Source organism: Eretmochelys imbricata, chromosome 4, assembly GCF_965152235.1.
Source record: "Eretmochelys imbricata isolate rEreImb1 chromosome 4, rEreImb1.hap1, whole genome shotgun sequence".
Classification (NCBI taxonomy): Eukaryota; Metazoa; Chordata; order Testudines; family Cheloniidae; genus Eretmochelys; species Eretmochelys imbricata.
Genome location: NC_135575.1, coordinates 94962280 through 94979312, shown reverse-complemented (window position 1 = coordinate 94979312; position 17033 = coordinate 94962280). Strand labels below are relative to the sequence as shown.

Sequence of the window (17033 nt, the reverse complement as noted above, 5' to 3'; positions counted from 1 at the left end):
CTAACTCCTGTGTTCCTCTTAAAGTCTGCAGTAGTGGGTCTCACCCTCCTGGGGACCTCAGGAGATTTACAGGAAAGAAAGGAGCAAAGCTGCAATACATTGACCCTGATTTTTTTTTTTTCTTTTTTGGTCCATTCTCCCACTTCCTGCAGACTCCACGAGGTTCCCAGGAAGAGATATCCTTGCTTCTACTTCTTAGATTGTATGCACGAGTAGGGTTCTCTTCCTGCGGACTTCAAAGTCAGAACAAGAAGAATGTCTCTACAAGCTCACTGCTTTCCAAAATTTCATATTAGGTGTACTTTAAAACTAAGGAAATGCCACAGACAAAATCTTTATTAAGATGGAGACAAAGCTGCAGACAGATATCAGTTATTTAAATATATATCACCTTTCAAGAATGTATGAATTAGAAAACATTAGAAAGCAAGCAAATTAGGTGTTAAAGTTAGTGCTCTCATTGAGAAGTGCATCTCTTATTCAAACAACCACCACTGTTGTGTCTTTTTTAAGAGTGACTTAATGCGGATATATTTAGATAAGGTTTAAGAGAGAAAAAGTAATTAATGTAAGGGTTATGACACTTGCCACAAATAATAGTTGCACCATAAAAGTATCCTTAAGGTATTTAATTAAAAAATTGTTTCTACGTGAATTTTTAGGTTAAAGCTGACATAATTATTTACTGGACAACTGATGTATTAGGTAGTTATCTTTGTATGTTTGCAAATCTTGCAGACTGAAAACAGATGTAAGGGTGAAAAAGAACTCCAAAAAATATTATTTTACAACGGGGGTATCTATATGCAGAATGGGGATTATAATATTTGAATATCAATTTGCTTTTGTTTTCTCTCTACTTAAATCACAGCTATATTTACCAGCAACTTTAAGTACATACTGTTAAAGATTTTGTCAAGAAATTGTATTTTTTATTTTATAAAAAATTATTAATAGAGCAATATTGCAATTAACATGATAAAATATTTTTTAAAAACCTAAAAAAAATAGGTAATTCTGGATATTGGATAATACCCCTTTAAAAGAGACTACTGTCTAGGAAAGAGATTACAGGAGCTTTCTATATATTTAGTATGTGTGTGAATTTGAGAGTGAAGTTGGCCCTCTTCTATTATTTTTATTTATTTGTATTACTGTACCACATTACTGTACTGTAGCCCCTCTCATGGACCAGAATTCCACCCGATTAGGCCGGGGCATAGCCACGAGTGGGCCTGGGTGGGCAATGGCCCACGCACTTAGCATCCAAGACAACCACCATCCTGCCAGGCTCTGTTCCGGCCCCAGTGCTTGCCCCGCTCTGCGTTGCAGTAGGCAATGGACACGCTGGCCAGAGGGCCCCCAGGGGCCAAGGCGCGCATCTGGGGAGTGAGTTCAGGGCGCAGGGGCTTGCCCCACTTAGCCTGCCCGGCACTGCAGCATGGGGAGCGTGGTTAGGGTACGGGGGCTTGCCCGCCCACAAGCCCCCCATCCCAACTTCTCTTCCTGGCTGGAGCGCCTTACAAGTGGACAGAGTGGGACAAGCCCCGCACCCCACCCCGCTCCCCAGCTGGAGCACCGAGCATATAGGTGGAGCGGGACAAGCCACCGCACCCCAACCCCCCTCCCCGGATGGAGTGCTGGGCAGGCAGGCTAAGCAGGGAAGCCCCGGTGCCCTGACCCCGCTCCCCAGATGCACGCATGGGCCCCCAGGGACCCCTGGCCAGCATGTCCATCGCCACTGCAAGGCCGGCTGGAGAGGGTGGGGGGAAGCAGCTCCGATCCCTCCTGCCCCTCCCTTGCCCCCCTCAATGCCCACCCACCCACCCAAAGTCAGGGCCCACCCAGGTGTCCCATCCTAGCTATGCCACTGTATTAGGCTCTGTACAAACCCAGAACAAAAAGATCATCCCTGTGCCAAGAAGTTTACAATCTAAATATAAGACGAGAGACTAGCTGGACACAGACAGATGGGGGAGTACAAGGAAACAATGAGACAATATTAACCTGCATGTAAGGCAGTGGTCTCTGCCCATGAGTGAAATTACCCACTGTGAAAATTTGTGTAGGCATCAGAGTTTTGAGGAGGGATTTGAAGGTGACTAATGATGTGGCTGTGTAGAAGCACTTACCAAGTGTGGGGGGCAGCATGGAAGAAAGCACGAAGGTATTTGTGCTTCTATATGAAAAGTAACCAAAACCACTGAAGCAGTTTCTATTGGAACAAATATTTTAAAATTATGTACTAAGGTAATATTGCCTTAGTCGTCCAAAGGATTGTATTGTGAATTGGTACTTGAAGTAAGGAAGCAGTTTGCTCAAATTTAAAAGTGCTCCAGGAAAGTGGCTCTATTTTCCTCCTCTTCCTTCTGCCATTTCAGAATTCAAGCAGCTTTACTGGAGTCTTTTTTCAAATCATCCAAAATTGTTAATTTCATTTTAAACAGCAAGTTCACAACCAAACAGCTGAACTAGATGGATTTTTGCCAAGATTGTTGCTTTATTTGTTCTAATGCTATTTTAAAAGCCATTCAGCAAAATTTTGAATAGATGATATATCTTCCTGCAGCTTTACTTTAACTATTTAGACTTCAGTGCAGGTTAAATTTAACAATATATACATAAAAAAGGTTTTATTCTTTAAATCAGTTTCAGACACCCCCCACATAAACAAAGCAGAAGCATCTACAAGCATTTTATATGGGGTCAGGCTGAAGCAGCCTTTGAAGTAATCAGGACAAGAGTTCGAGAACACAACAGGAAGCATATGGGCTAAGTGCACTCTCTTTAATTGAATACTGATGGCCTTCAAAATAGTGAGCAGTTCCAGCTGGGAAGATGGTGGGGGGAGGAGAGGAGAGAAAGAGAAAACACATCAGAAGAAGAATATCAGCAGGGTGAGCTTTTATGTTGCTCAAAGTTTTAGGATTCTCCCTGACTGAAAAAGCTTCAGTCTTTGAAAATATATACACAATTGCTAAACAACATTTAAATATATGGCAAGTCTCTTTATCAACAGTATGTTTCACACCTTTGTAAAAATGATTTTTTCTTAAATAAAATAATAAATAAAAGTTACTTTTTAAAAGTTACTATTTTATAAGATAAACAATAACTTTCCAAATTGTAGTAATAACTGAACCTTTACTGGTAATGGATATCTGTTGGCCTTCAGTCTTATGGTGTGCCCAATGCATGTGTACATCTCACTACAAATGTACGCAGTCTTGGGTAGTTCTTTACTAAATTTAATTATTAACAGTAGATTCTCACTGTAGAGTCCTGAGAAACTAGCCAATTCTACCATATCTAAAGCATCATAAAAATGTTTCTTTTCTTTTCCTTTTTCACTTCGTGTTACTGAAAAGAACAAATTCTACTCTGCCAAAGCATCCAGCTACGACTATGTACTTTTCTTTCATTACCACCAGCATTCCAACAGCTAATTTCTTCTTCACATAAATTACTAATTAAGATTATATTCAACAGAGATAAAAAAAAGTGTTCCTAAAGAAGTTAAAGGTGAAGAGAGCAGATGTCAGGCCAGCAAACTATGGTTACATTGATCATCCAGTTATGCCTAATGTCTCCTGACAAGAGGACAATAACTAAAGTGCATATCTATCATAACAAAATTTCCAGAGAATACTACTCTTCCTGGTTAATTACGATTAAGCCATTTTGTGGAACTACATTTCACAATAAAGTTGAGGGATAAAGAAAAAAAATCAGAACTTTGTAGATTGAAATGATTATACACTTCAGGCATTTTTGTGAAGTTTTTCTATAAAAAGCCAAAATTTCTCCCAGGGATTACATTTTCTATAAACTGTGTTGCAAATGTGAAACAATGAATTACCAGAGGCATAATTTTGTCATGGTTGCTATCATCTAAAGAAATGTACTTGAATTTCATGAAGCTGTACTTTAATGTGTCTGTGTCCGTGTCCAGCTGAGGAACATTAATATTGGTGCAAGTAGTTCAAATAAGCATTTAACTGTGAAGCGTCTCTTTGAAAACAAATATGCCTAAAGAAGGAATTTCTGCAGTATTTGGATGTAAACATATTCCCTTATTCACAAAATTGCACTCTGATAGCTGAAACCTCATATTTTGTTATCACTATATACATAGAGGCCCAAACCTGTAAATAGATATTTGTGTAAATTTACTCTTGTAAGTAGTTCCATTAAAGTCAGTAAGTCTACTAATGTGAGTACAGTTAAATACATAGGCAAGTGTATACAGGTTTGGGTCCACTACTTATAAAACAAACACTACTGGATTTCACTTAGCGCTGTCATCTTAGTAAAGTCAAGTGACTATATTTTTCAATAATCTGCATTCAAAAATAGTGCTAAGTGCATCTGCATGAAATTTTTCTTGACTTCAGAAATATGCAATGTTTTCTGGTTATTTACATTTTCAGAATACATACCTGAACATATTTACCAATAACCTTTATGATCTCCAGATTAAACTGCTTCACTGGTGCTGCAGACAGGTCAATATGACTCAGAAGACTGTAAATGATTTGCAATAAAGATTGCTGCATACTGGATAACCCTTTCTCTAACAGCTAAAAATAAAATTGAAAAAGTTCATTTTAATCAGGTTGCTTGATGGCAGCACACAGTACAAAGGTCATAATATAATAATAAATGCTAGCTAACTTTGATACAGATTTCCTTTTTCCCTTTTATATTTATGTGGTAAATTAAAGATTTATTTCAAAACTTCAAGATCTGGCTTGGAAAAGAGAATACAGCAGAGTACAATAGAACAGTATGTTCTAATCCAGTATTTTTCTTCTGTATTCACATCTTTCATTCATTAAGTAATATAATTTTGGTGATACTTTAAATGTTAGCACAGGCCTAAAGGACCTACAAGCAAAATATTTCAGACTAAATAAAACAACTCTTCTAAATCCCAAAGCTCCCTGAATTTATATGTATGTTTCTTTAACAATACTGTACAAGAACAGGAAAAACTGCAAATAATGTTATATACAGGACTTTTGATCTATAAGGCTTACAGAAGTTTGATCCATACAATTGCTATGGTCTTTATCAATAAAATATTCACAAAAACTCAAAGATTCATACAGGGAAAAATAAAAATCAAGAGATACCGGGGTTGTCAGTTTTAAGCAATGCATTTTAAGGGCCAGTTCTGGTACGCTCTCCATGCAGAGCACTTACATTAGAGGCAATGGTAGTTCTGCACATGGAGGGCTTGCAGAACTATTCACTAAATTTTGTGTGCTCAAAACAATTAGAAAAATATGCCACACAATATTTACTTCTTTACTCTCTGATTAAAATTTATTTTCTACTGAGAGCAACTTTAAATTACAGCTTAATGTGGATCAGAAAATTTCTTTTAATATATATTCTAAATATATTTCTTTAAAACCGAAATATATGTACTTTATCGAGACTTTGATAGGAATGAAAAAGAAGCAAAAGCAGCTCTGTGCCAGTAACTGATGTAAAGGGACAGAACTTAAGATTTATTGCAAAATATTACTGCCATAAAAAAATGGACCTGCCATTGGCGGGACGACCATTTCAATTTAAAAATTCAGATTCACTACTCAAAAATGGTTTTAGCCACCCTCTCCCCTCCAAATCCTACTATCTTTTAATATCACTTTTATTCCATAGAAGACTTTCTAAATATATTTTTTAAATTTTCAGGAGTGTGAAAAATAAAAAATGCGTCATCAATAAAGGCATGGTTTAAATCAGGCTGTCTAAATGAAATACATTTTCAGTAAAATTTACCTCTGCAAGATAAGTTACAAGGTTAAATGTGGTATCTGAGAAGGAGTCATGCAAATATCTACACACTACGTTAATCCAGTTAGAACAGTCTCTGGAATAACTGTGTGTACTGTATAAACTCATCATATGCGCCAAATTGGCAAGGGTTGGTGACTTCTCCTCTGTACAAACCTACAAAACAAAAAAAGACATTAATTTCCTTCACCCACTAAATTACTGAGTATATGGAATGTGTAATACTCTTCTCAAGTTTTAGGATTTATTTTTCAGTAACAGCGAGGACAAAGTAACCACAAGAACATCTATATTTTACAAAGTCAGGCTCAAGAATTTGAATTTACTGTAAAAATAATATAGAAAACTGATGAAGATTTAAAATTACTATTCAATATAAAAAAATGTGCAGAGTATTTACACTGTTAAAATAACATAACCACCTAGGGCTAGAGTCATGCCTTTGGGGGTAGCTGTACTGGAGGGGGTTTCACTAAGAGAGGGCAGCTAAAATCTGATCAATGAAGGCTGACTGGGAGGGGGTACATCTCCTGGCAGGCCTGGCTCTGTCCCCGCCTAGGCTGCACTTACTTTTCCACTCCACGCCATCCATACTTCTGGAGCTCTACAGCTTAGTTACAGGTTCCCTAGCAATGTGACAGGCACTCTGAGTGGCTTGCACCACGGCATCCATGCTTCAAGTTAAGTCTGTTTTAAACCAGGGAAGTCTGGACAGAAAAACTGGCACATGATGTTCCTACCGGTAACCGTTAAACTTTTTTACTGGTGGATAGTTCTCTGAAAACATCCACTCAATGTGCAGCTGCAGTCAAAAAAGCGAACAGACTGTCGGGAATCATTAAGAAAGGGATAGATAATGAGACAGAAAATATCATATTGCCTCTATATAAATCTATGGTACGCCCACATCTTAAATATTGCGTGCAGGTGTGGTCACCCCATCTCAAAAAAAGATATATTGGACTTGGAAAAGGTTCAGAAAAGGGCAACAAAAATGATTAGGGGTATGGAACGGCTGCCATATGAGGAGAGATTAATAAGACTGGGACTTGTCAGCTTGGAAAAGAGACGACTAAGGGGGGAGTATCATAGAGGTCTATAAAATCATGACTGGTGTGGAGGAAGTAAATAAGGAAGTGTTATTTACTTCTTCTCATAACACAAGAGCTACGGGCCACCGAATGAAATTAATAGGCAGCAGGTTTAAAACAAACAAAAAAGTATTTTTTCACACAACGCACAGTCAACCATGCTGATGATGCTCGTTAAAAAAATAATGCATTAATTAAATTTGTGACTGAACTCCTTGGGGGAGAATTGTATGTCTCCTACTCCGTTTTACTTGCATTCTGCCATATATTTCATGTTATAGCAGTCTCGGATGATGACCCAGCACATGTTGTTCGTTTTAAGAACACTTTCACTGCAGATTTGACGAAACACAAAGAAGGTACCAATATGAGATTTCTAAAGATAGCTACATCACTCGACCCAAGGTTTTAGAATCCAAAGTGCCTTCCAAAATCTGAGAGGAACAATGTATAGAGCATGCTTTCAGAAGTCTTAAAAGAGCAACACTCCGATGTGGAAACTACAGAACCTGAACCAACAAAAAAGAAAATCAACCTTTCTGCTGGTGGCATCTGACTCGGATAATGAAAATGAACATTCTTTGGTCCGCACTGCTTTGGATGGTTATCAAGCAGAACCTGTTATCAACATGGACACATGTTGTCTGGAACAGCAGCCGAAGCATGAAGGGGCATACAAAATGTTTAGCATAACTGGTATGTAAATACATGGCAATGCCGGCTACAAAAGTGCCGTGTGGACATCTGTTTTCACTTTCAGGTGACGTTGTAAATAAGAAGCGGGCAGCATTATCTCCCGTAAATGTAAATGGACTTGTTTGTCTTTGCGATTGGCTGAAGAAGTAGTACTGAGTGGACTTGTACACTCTGAAGTTTTACATTTTTTTGTTGTTGTTACATAACTGCATTCAAAAACAAAATCTACATTTGTAAGTTGGACTTACATGATAAAGAGATTGCACTACAGTACTTGTATAAGGTGAATTGAAAAATACTATTTATTTTGTTTGCCATTTTTACAGTGCAAATATTTATAATAAAAAATAATATAAAGTGAGCACTGTACACTTTGTATACTGTGTTGTAATTAAAAATCAATATTTTTTAAAATGGAGAAAAACATCCAAAAATATTTAATACATTTCAATTGGTATTCTATTGTATAACAGTGCGATAAAAAGTGCGATTAATCATGATTAATTTTTTTAACAATTAATTTTTTGAGTTAATTGCGTGAGTTAACTGCAATTAATCAACAGCCCTATTAATAAAAGTTCATATGTATTTTAACTGCCTTAAATGAAATAAGCGTTTGTCCTTTTTGAAAAAAAGTTAATTACATTGCTCACTGCTGATCTTCATTTAATCTTCCCCTCCCATCAGTTCTCTTTCTCTATCCTCCTGCTCTTCTGCATATACTTTGCTGTTGCCTGCACCCTTCTCCTCCTCTCCCTTGAACATGCCCTAACACCTAGTCCTTTATTCTATCTGTTCCCCTGGACATATATCTAGCTGTCTTGTTCCCTTCTTCTCGGGACATTCCCCTCCTTCTGGTAACTGGCAGCTCCATTCACACTATGGATCCTGTGCCTGAGGGCAGTTTTGTTCCTCTCCTGCTCTTATAACAATACCACTACCTAGCTCTTACATAGCACTTTACAAAATGAGGTCAGTATGATTATCCCCATTTTACAGATGGGGTAACTGAGACAGATTCTGGAATAGAACTCAAGTCTCAATCCAGTGTTCTATTCAGTAGGTCACACTGCCTGCCCTATTGTATAGCTGCCATCTTATTTCCATTTCCATGCTCTTCTTTCCAATGAAGTGCTCTGGGGACCACCAATAGACCATGGATTCATTTGGGAACTGCTGGTGCATATTTTACCCCACTTTCATGAAGAATACAACTTAAAAAGTCATTTAAATCAATTTTCCACAAGATAATCATTGTTTTCAAGTAACAAAAACTGTACATTACTTGTTTTTCCAAAACACACCAGTCTCAAAGGTAAGGACCATTTCCTTACTAGAATTAAACTGTGAAATACACTTGAAAATTAAAAATTATAAATGTGATTTAAAGAAATTAAGTTCACTAGCTGTGACAACCATCTCTTTTTTTTAAATTTAAAAAAAAAAAAAAAAAGAGTCTTTTGCAACACTAGCAACAGGAAGAGTTGCTTCTTACCTTCCCAATTTATAGGTTGAGCCTAATGGCTACTCTGATCCTATAGAGGAGTACTTAGAGCCTGATCCAAAGACCACTGATTTCAGTGTAAATACTCCCCCTGACTTCACAGAACTTTAGATAAGGCCCTTAGAGAACAATTACTTCTCATTAACACAATTATTATAGATAGGTCTTAGACATGGAAGAAGAAAATTTACTGGAAAAGCAGCATTGTACTACTTTACAGAGATAATTGGTATGAAAGGTACATCTCTATTTTGGTTGTAAAAGCGAAAGTCTAAGTTGTGAATAATTTCCTGAATGTTATTTTAAAAATATTTACATACCTTCGCTATCCTGTCTGCTGTTTCTTTACAGAACTGAGTTGGGTTATCAAAATGTTGGATTAGATGAGGCAGTAAGCACAAGATGTTAAGAGGAAATCCTGCAGACAAACAAATGGTGCTGAAGTTATGTGAGCACACAACGAACTTTTAGTATTTTAAAAATAAGATCTCTGTAACCAAAACTGCTTTATTATTTAAGATGGAAGTAGAATGATCACCTAATCAGTTAAACAAAATTACTAAGTAACCTGCTCTTATTCAGCACAATGGCAAGCTCTTAAGAGAATATGCAAAGGTTTAGAACAGCACTAAACCAAGGCCACTATGACTAAATGGTTTCAGAAGGAAAAAACTGATATATGTTCTTTCTTACTTTGGAAACAAATTTACTATAATGTAATATACAATTCCAATCGTCCAGTAGGTTTACTCAAAGAAACTCTTTGCACCGGGTCTCTAGACAAATGATCGTAATCTACACTGTACCTAGTGTAACAATGCTGAGGCACGGGATTTACTTTTGCTCTTCACTGACAATGTATATCACTACTGATTTTAATACCAAAGATTAATTTATTTTTCAGTTAACCTACTACCAAATTCAATATGGTTACATATAACTTGATTAAAGATACCTGCTAATTGGGAGGGATCAACCAATGTATGTTTGGAGACTGTGATGAGTTTACTGAGGAGGAGAACTGTCATTTCCTGTGTAGACACTGAGGTAAAGCCCTTAAGGAAGAGCTGCTGAAGACCTGGAAAGTTATTCCATTTCAGTTTACTCTGCACCTTTTCTATCTTCTCCCGACTCTCTGATTTATCAAGAGACAAGTGAATAAGCAGTTTGTTGAGCAGCCTGAGAGCCAGGAGGTATTCATATTCATAATCCGATTCTAGCAAGGATGCTGCAATCCAAAATATGGTGGCCATCAGGTTGATAGGATCAGTAGTGGGCTGCACATCATGCATTCCTCCCTCTCTCAGAGAGGAGAGGCTTCTAGTCCTTGCTAAGCTTCCACCATGGTTTATTCTTCCATCCATTATATCCAGTGTGTTGCTCCGTCGACGGTCACCTCTCCGGTCACCAATTAAACTCAGTCTCAAAGAGTTACTCCTTGCATTGCTGTAATATCCCAAACAATTGCCACTACTAATAGGACTTGTGCTTAGATTTATCTGTCCAGTGCTTTTTCTGTTAGCTGCGTACTTGTTTCCCATTACAGGATCATAATATGAGGTTCTAAAATAAAAGCAATGAAATATATTATTGCATGTAAAACGTCAGACCTTCAATAATGTGCATCCTAAAAAATAAGGGCTCCAAAAAATCAATCCTCCAGCACATGCAGAGTATATTTTATTATCAGTGAGTAGGTCTCCGGAAACACTTATATCATAATGAAGTTCTTGGAGAGAGGGAAACTGCCTTATTACTTCAACACCATAGCTAGAGAAGAAATGTTTTCCAGACATAAGAAATTACCAAGATAAGAGAGCCAACCAGGGATCTAGTACAATTAGACATATTGGTCAAAACTTGAAAAATATCAGCTAGGAATGAAGATTTGGAATTCTCATCTATTTTCTTACAGATGAGGAAAGGGAGGGAATTAAGAAATGAGGTTATTTACATGTCCTTATATTTCTCTTAAGGTAGCATCCTAGACAGATCCATATCTTCAATGCCTTTCATACTGAGACTCAGGAGCATTTACGAAAGATATCAACATTTTCTGGAACCCATTTTATGTGGATATACAGTACAAATGCCACATTGTAATCAATAACCTTCGAACTAAGCCTAAATTTATACAGAGGAACCCCAATAACCTATTTATTCTTTTGAGTAATAGAGGGGCATGTGAGTATGGATTATTTTTTCAGTTTATAAAACACATCTCTCAACACTAGTAGGCATATATATTAGATCCTAGAATACATCTCATTACTCAAAAACACCTCCTTATACCACCCCAGAAATTCAACCCCTTGTAGTACAGGCGTTAAGTCCAAAACCCGAGTGAAAAGACATGGGTAGCAAATGCCCCGAAATTGAATAAACTTTTGAGCTTCGCCAGACCAGTGGGGAAAGCAAATTCCAGTCGGGGCCCTCCAAGGACAATGCCTTACCATCAGCTCCTAAAGTCTGGGACTTCGAGCCTGAACCTGTGAAGTACTGAACACCCTCAACTCCCATTATGGCCAGTGTTCAATGGTGAGAAATACTGTATATTTGCCAGGATTAAACACAAACAGAAGCAGTTTCTAAGCCTTTATCCAAGACCCTGACTACCTAGGGCTAACTCTTTGAATTGTACCCAGAAGCCAAATGGAAGTTAACACTGGCTACAGATCATATTTCATGCATCAAGTATCTCAAAGTATATCGGTAGCTGCATTCTGCACTAGATGAAGTTTCCAAGTTCTATTCAAGTGTACACATTTCAGTAATCCAATCTTGATATGAAAAAAAGCATGAATAACTGGCAAGAGCCTTATGTGAAAGCAACATTTGTAGCATAATATATAATTATGCTTGGCCAGGCTCATTTTCTTTTTAATACAGCAAGTCCCTGGGGGCAAAGGGAACCATAATATTTACAATGTAATTTTTCAAGTCTGCTCTCAGACACAAGATGAGAATATTTTGAAAGTTTGACACAGAATGGGGAAGAAAAATTACAGACCTTTATTTACACTTTATAATAAAAAGCAACAAATTTGGAATGCCGAGTGGTCTAGTGGTCTAGTTCTAAATGTGGTCTAGTATCTGCTGCAGTTGAAGAAATTTGGTTTACAAATTATTGTAATCCTAATTAATATAAATAATAACTACCATGATATAGCAATTTTCATCCAGAGATCTTATAGCACTTAAAAAAAGTTAGTATCACTACTTACATTTTACAGATGGGGAAACTTAGGCACAGAGTGCTTATGTGACAACCACAGTCAGATAGGGTCTGATCCTAAAAGATGGTGAGTGCCCTCATTTCCACGAAAGTTAATCAGAACTGAAGGCACTCAATGGTTCACAGAATTGAGGTCCAATAGTTCAGCAGCACGGATGTGAACAAAACCCAGATCTAACAAATTTGATTTACAAATTCTCCCCTTCTTAATTGAGAAAAACACACTGATTTAGAAGTGCCTAATTTGCTCTATCACCTAGCAATAGAAAAAGTAATGAGTAACTGACATCAGTTTCAGGAAATTTGACTAAGAGCCCAAAGATATGAACATTTGAAAACAGCATGCTGTCCTTGTATTAAGTCTAAATTGAAATGATGGCAGAAACGTTTTGATTATGACTAATAAACAACTAATAGTTCCCATGAATACTGTACTTTGACTAGTATAAGTACTTACTGAGAAAGTGCAGATATAAGATCATAATGCTTCATGGTTTCAGCCAATGTATCAATGGCAGATTCTAGAGTCAGAAGTAGCTCTATGACAAAACCCTGAAAAAGGTCCAAGGTTATTATATGTTATAGTATGTACAACAGTGCAGATTGCGTAGGACCTCTTGATTGTGATATACAAATAGAACAAACAATGTTAGGGACTGATTCATAACTTTCTGATCTAATTTCATCATGATCCTAATGAGGCACGACTCAAATTAATGGTGCAAATTCAATGTAAAACAAAGAACAGTATACAATTTAATTTTAAACTAGTTAATGACACAATCATGAATTTATTTATGTTATATTCTCTGGTCCAATACTTCTCACAAGATAACTATCAAGTTCCATTATTCCACTGGGTGTATTTATACTTTATGACTTAGTCCCTCTTTTTGTGGTTTGAATAGGATAGTCAATTTCTTTTGCAAGGAGTGACATAGGATAAACTGTAAAGATACAATATATTGCTGATAAATCTAAATATCAGTACACACTAAAATTGTTGTTTCTTCTTTAATATTATATTGTTTTATTTTAAAACACTTGAGGCATATTTTGAATTATAAAAAGTATGGGTGCTGCCAGGAAGCCGATTACTTCACCTGAGACATCTAGTTCAGAGTGCAGAGTCTCTGAAAGTAAATGTTTGGAAACTACAGGGTTGCTTTTGAAAACAAAGTGCTCAGCATAACCACGAATTATTTTTGTTTTGTTCTTCAAAAGTGAAAATTCAAAGTGTTACAGAAGTTAAATCCAATTCCAGTCACATCACTTTTAATACCCCTTTCTTCTTCATTTAAGGAGAAAATGCAGCTAAGCCCATCATACTGCTTTTATCTTTTATTATGGTATTAAAAATACAATTAAAATATTGTTTAATAAAATGGGAAAATTGTAAGTGAGATGGCTGCAGGGGAGAGAAAATAAGAAAATATGCGAATACCTGTGCTTCTTCTCCTGCATCTCCTACAGTTTCTACAAGCCTGGAGAGAATGTCAGAAAGCGTAGATGCAGAAAGAGGCTGCTTCAGAGCCCTGAAAATCTGAAACGATCTCCCAGCATAGTGTCGAGAGGAGCAAGAAAGTGCAGTTTGCAAAGCAACTTCACTAAGATGGTGCTCCAACTGAAATCCTGCTACGAAAGCAAATGTATGTCCAAGTAACACAGCAGATTTAAAAAAAGAAAAGAAAGTTGTAATTATTACATACATTACCAGTGTTATTGCTCACTTCTTTTTTCTACTGACAAGATTATTATAGCCACCTCTGTGTTGGCTTTTAAGTTAGTTTTATCTACTACTTCTTCTCCCTCACCCCCTTTGCTAAATTGGAATCCCTCATAAAGATCCATCCAATCACATAACAGCTTTCCCAAAAACTTAAACAGAAGTATTAAATTAGACAGATGGAAAGAAAGACACAAGATTTAAACAATAAATATCTGCAGTAAGCTTGTAATACACATTTTCTCTCTCTCCAAGCACACGTTATGTTGACATATCCAAGTCTGAACACAGTTATGAACTGTGTCACATAAAAGTGCAACATCTACTGGGTGAAAGCAGAAGCCTGGAAATCTATGTATATTTTCTTAAAGAGACGTTCTTATTTATTTCACAAAGATTTTTATCTTATTAAAATTCTACAATGTATTAACTCTTTTCTAACATACCTGAACTTGACTGCTTAAACACAGACACCACATGTTTTAGAAACACAGTTAACTGCTCAGCACTCTTTATACTAGGGTTCTTGGCTGAAACATCCTCATGATTCCAAAGTGGCCCTCTTTTCCTAGAAATATAAAACCCAACATATAACATAGCATAGCATAAAAGTATAAAACATTTTTATATTTATCTATTTTATATTGATCTCTATTATCATTATCTATTTATGCAGTGCTTTTCACCTAGAAGAATTCCAGAAGACTTTATCAACTACATACAGTATACTGAAACAGATTTCTCAGGAATGAAATATGGCAGCTGTTAAAAAACGTGCAGCAATATTATATAGCAATTAAGACAAAAAACAAAGCAACATATTCAATCCAATTGAAACTGCAGGAGGAATTTAGGGAGGGGGGAATGTGTAGTTACCCTAATGGCAAGTGATTCTAACTGACGCTACACATTTGCAAAAAATACCACAACCCAACACCACATTATTGTAAAGTTCTAGGGCTGTGTAAAAACTCTTTTTTAGTTTCCACAGTTTCTGCAAACCAAAATCTAGTTTTTGACCACTAAGTTCTATTTAGAGTTTCAGGTTTATATGTTCAGCCCTGCAAATCTGTGGATATCTGCTTTATACCCATGGATCATTTTTGCAAATTGCAGATCGGATGCGGATACAAATTTTGTATCCTCTCGGCTCTATTTATATGACTCTGAAAGCACTAAACAAATTATCATGTGAAAATAGGAACCCTTTGAAAGTTGCCAGTTTTAGAACTAAACTTTGCCACCAATTCCTACTTCCCCAGTCAACACACAAGGCCTCTCTTTCTCCAGGCCACCTTGAAGATCCATACAAACCCAGGTCCCACAACAGCCTTCAAGACCCTCTCTGATCAGACCTTTAAGTATCTTCTACAGGGAAGGATATGGGACTCTATTAAGCATGTAGCATATTCTGCAGCCCACCAAATCCCAGAATGTGATTCAATTGTCTTTAAAGGAAGCAGTTGTGAGACTGGAGTTGCTGAAGAGAGGAAAGGGTTTGAAACCCTGAAAAGCTTTCCCTGGGGAAGGGGATCCCCAGATCAGTGGGGAATTCACCGATCAATAGCCTTTTGAAGTCTCAGGAGGAGAGATGGCCAATCAACTGCCCTTAGGATGTAGAGAAAGTAGAATGGTTTGAAGGCTATTATATATACAAATAACACGCACATAACAAGAGAGTATTTAAGATCAAATTTAAGATCTTATTGATGATAAACAGAAGAGAAAAATATTCAACTTCATGCCAAATAATATGCCATTTTGCCATATTTCCATACACCTTGACCATGGTTGATCTTGAAGTGTTACCTTGAGGTAATAAATTCCATGAGTGTTTTCACTTTTTCATCCTGCTCTACTGGAATGTCAACTTCATTGAGGATGGTGGTGTGCAGATGAGAAATGGCAGCGCTGGTATTTCCTAAACTGATGCTAGAAGAGGTAGAACTTGAACTAAGCCCTGAGTCTGTCATTGGGGAGGGCTGGTAATCAGGTATAAAATCATTAACACCTGCTGAAAGAAAAACAACTATGATTATATTATAGTTTGGCATTTTCACATTAGACTTCAAAAAAATTTATTAGTATGATACACTGGTTCTCAAAAGATGCACTTTGATTAGGATAATTAAAATATTTTCAAACTGAATATACAGGATGCTCCTTTTCACCTTCTAGGCCATCAAAATAGTATCTGTTTGCAATGCCAACACTGAAAACATAAATTTTAAAACAATGTCATATGAATTACCCATTTTATGAGATAGGTTTCAAAAGAGTTTTCAGTATTTTACCAGTAAAGCCCTGATCTCAAGTTGCAGTGGGGGAGGTTTAGATTGGATATTAGGAAAAACTTTTTCACTAAGAGGGTGGTGAAACACTGGAATGCGTTACCTAGGGAGGTGGTAGAATCTCCTTCCTTAGAGGTTTTTAAGGTCAGGCTTGACAAAGCCCTGGCTGGGATGATTTAACTGGAAATTGGTCCTGCTTCAAGCAAGGGGTTGGACTAGATGACCTTCAGGGGTCCCTTCCAACCCTGATATTCTATGATTCTATGATCTTGCAAACACATATATGCTAACTTTATGCATGCAAGGAGACTCAGTGAAGTCAACAGGCATGCCTAAGGTTAAGCACATGTATAAATTCTTGCATAATTGGGGCCTAAATAAATAATAAGGAATAACCCATCCATAACTACAATCATAGTAATGATCATTTTTATATTAGTATTCTGGTGAAGTGACAACCCATCAGTCCCTGCACTTGTAGGCATCACATCCTTAACAAGTTGATTCAGTAGTTGAACTTGAAAGCATTACAACACACATGCTTGTAGAGTAGAAGTCAAGAGGACAAGCTGTTTCCTGATAATGCAGTTTGGCTTTTTGATTGAAATGTAATCTGATCACAAATGAATTTAATTATTAAACACTAATATGTAAGGCTGATTCACCAATAAGTTAGAGATGTTTT

The 17033-nt window shown here is 36.8% G+C and overlaps 1 protein-coding gene across 11 annotated transcripts in view; it reads right to left on the bottom strand.

Moving 5' to 3' along the window:
* Window positions 1–17033, bottom strand: part of FRYL (FRY like transcription coactivator) — a 427650-nt gene that overhangs the window by 82820 nt on the left and 327797 nt on the right. For 6 of the 11 annotated variants that reach the window (XM_077815668.1, XM_077815661.1, XM_077815665.1 and 3 more), the window contains 8 exons: window positions 15867–16071; window positions 14504–14625; window positions 13776–13966; window positions 12789–12883; window positions 10052–10659; window positions 9417–9514; window positions 5791–5961; window positions 4440–4580 (listed from right to left, as the gene is read on the bottom strand). In XM_077815668.1, the coding sequence (XP_077671794.1) occupies window positions 4440–4580; window positions 5791–5961; window positions 9417–9514; window positions 10052–10659; window positions 12789–12883; window positions 13776–13966; window positions 14504–14625; window positions 15867–16071 (1631 nt within the window). The remainder of the gene's footprint in view (window positions 1–4439; window positions 4581–5790; window positions 5962–9416; window positions 9515–10051; window positions 10660–12788; window positions 12884–13775; window positions 13967–14503; window positions 14626–15866; window positions 16072–17033) is intronic. The other 5 variants (XM_077815664.1, XM_077815671.1, XM_077815670.1 and 2 more) reach the window with 3 other exon arrangements.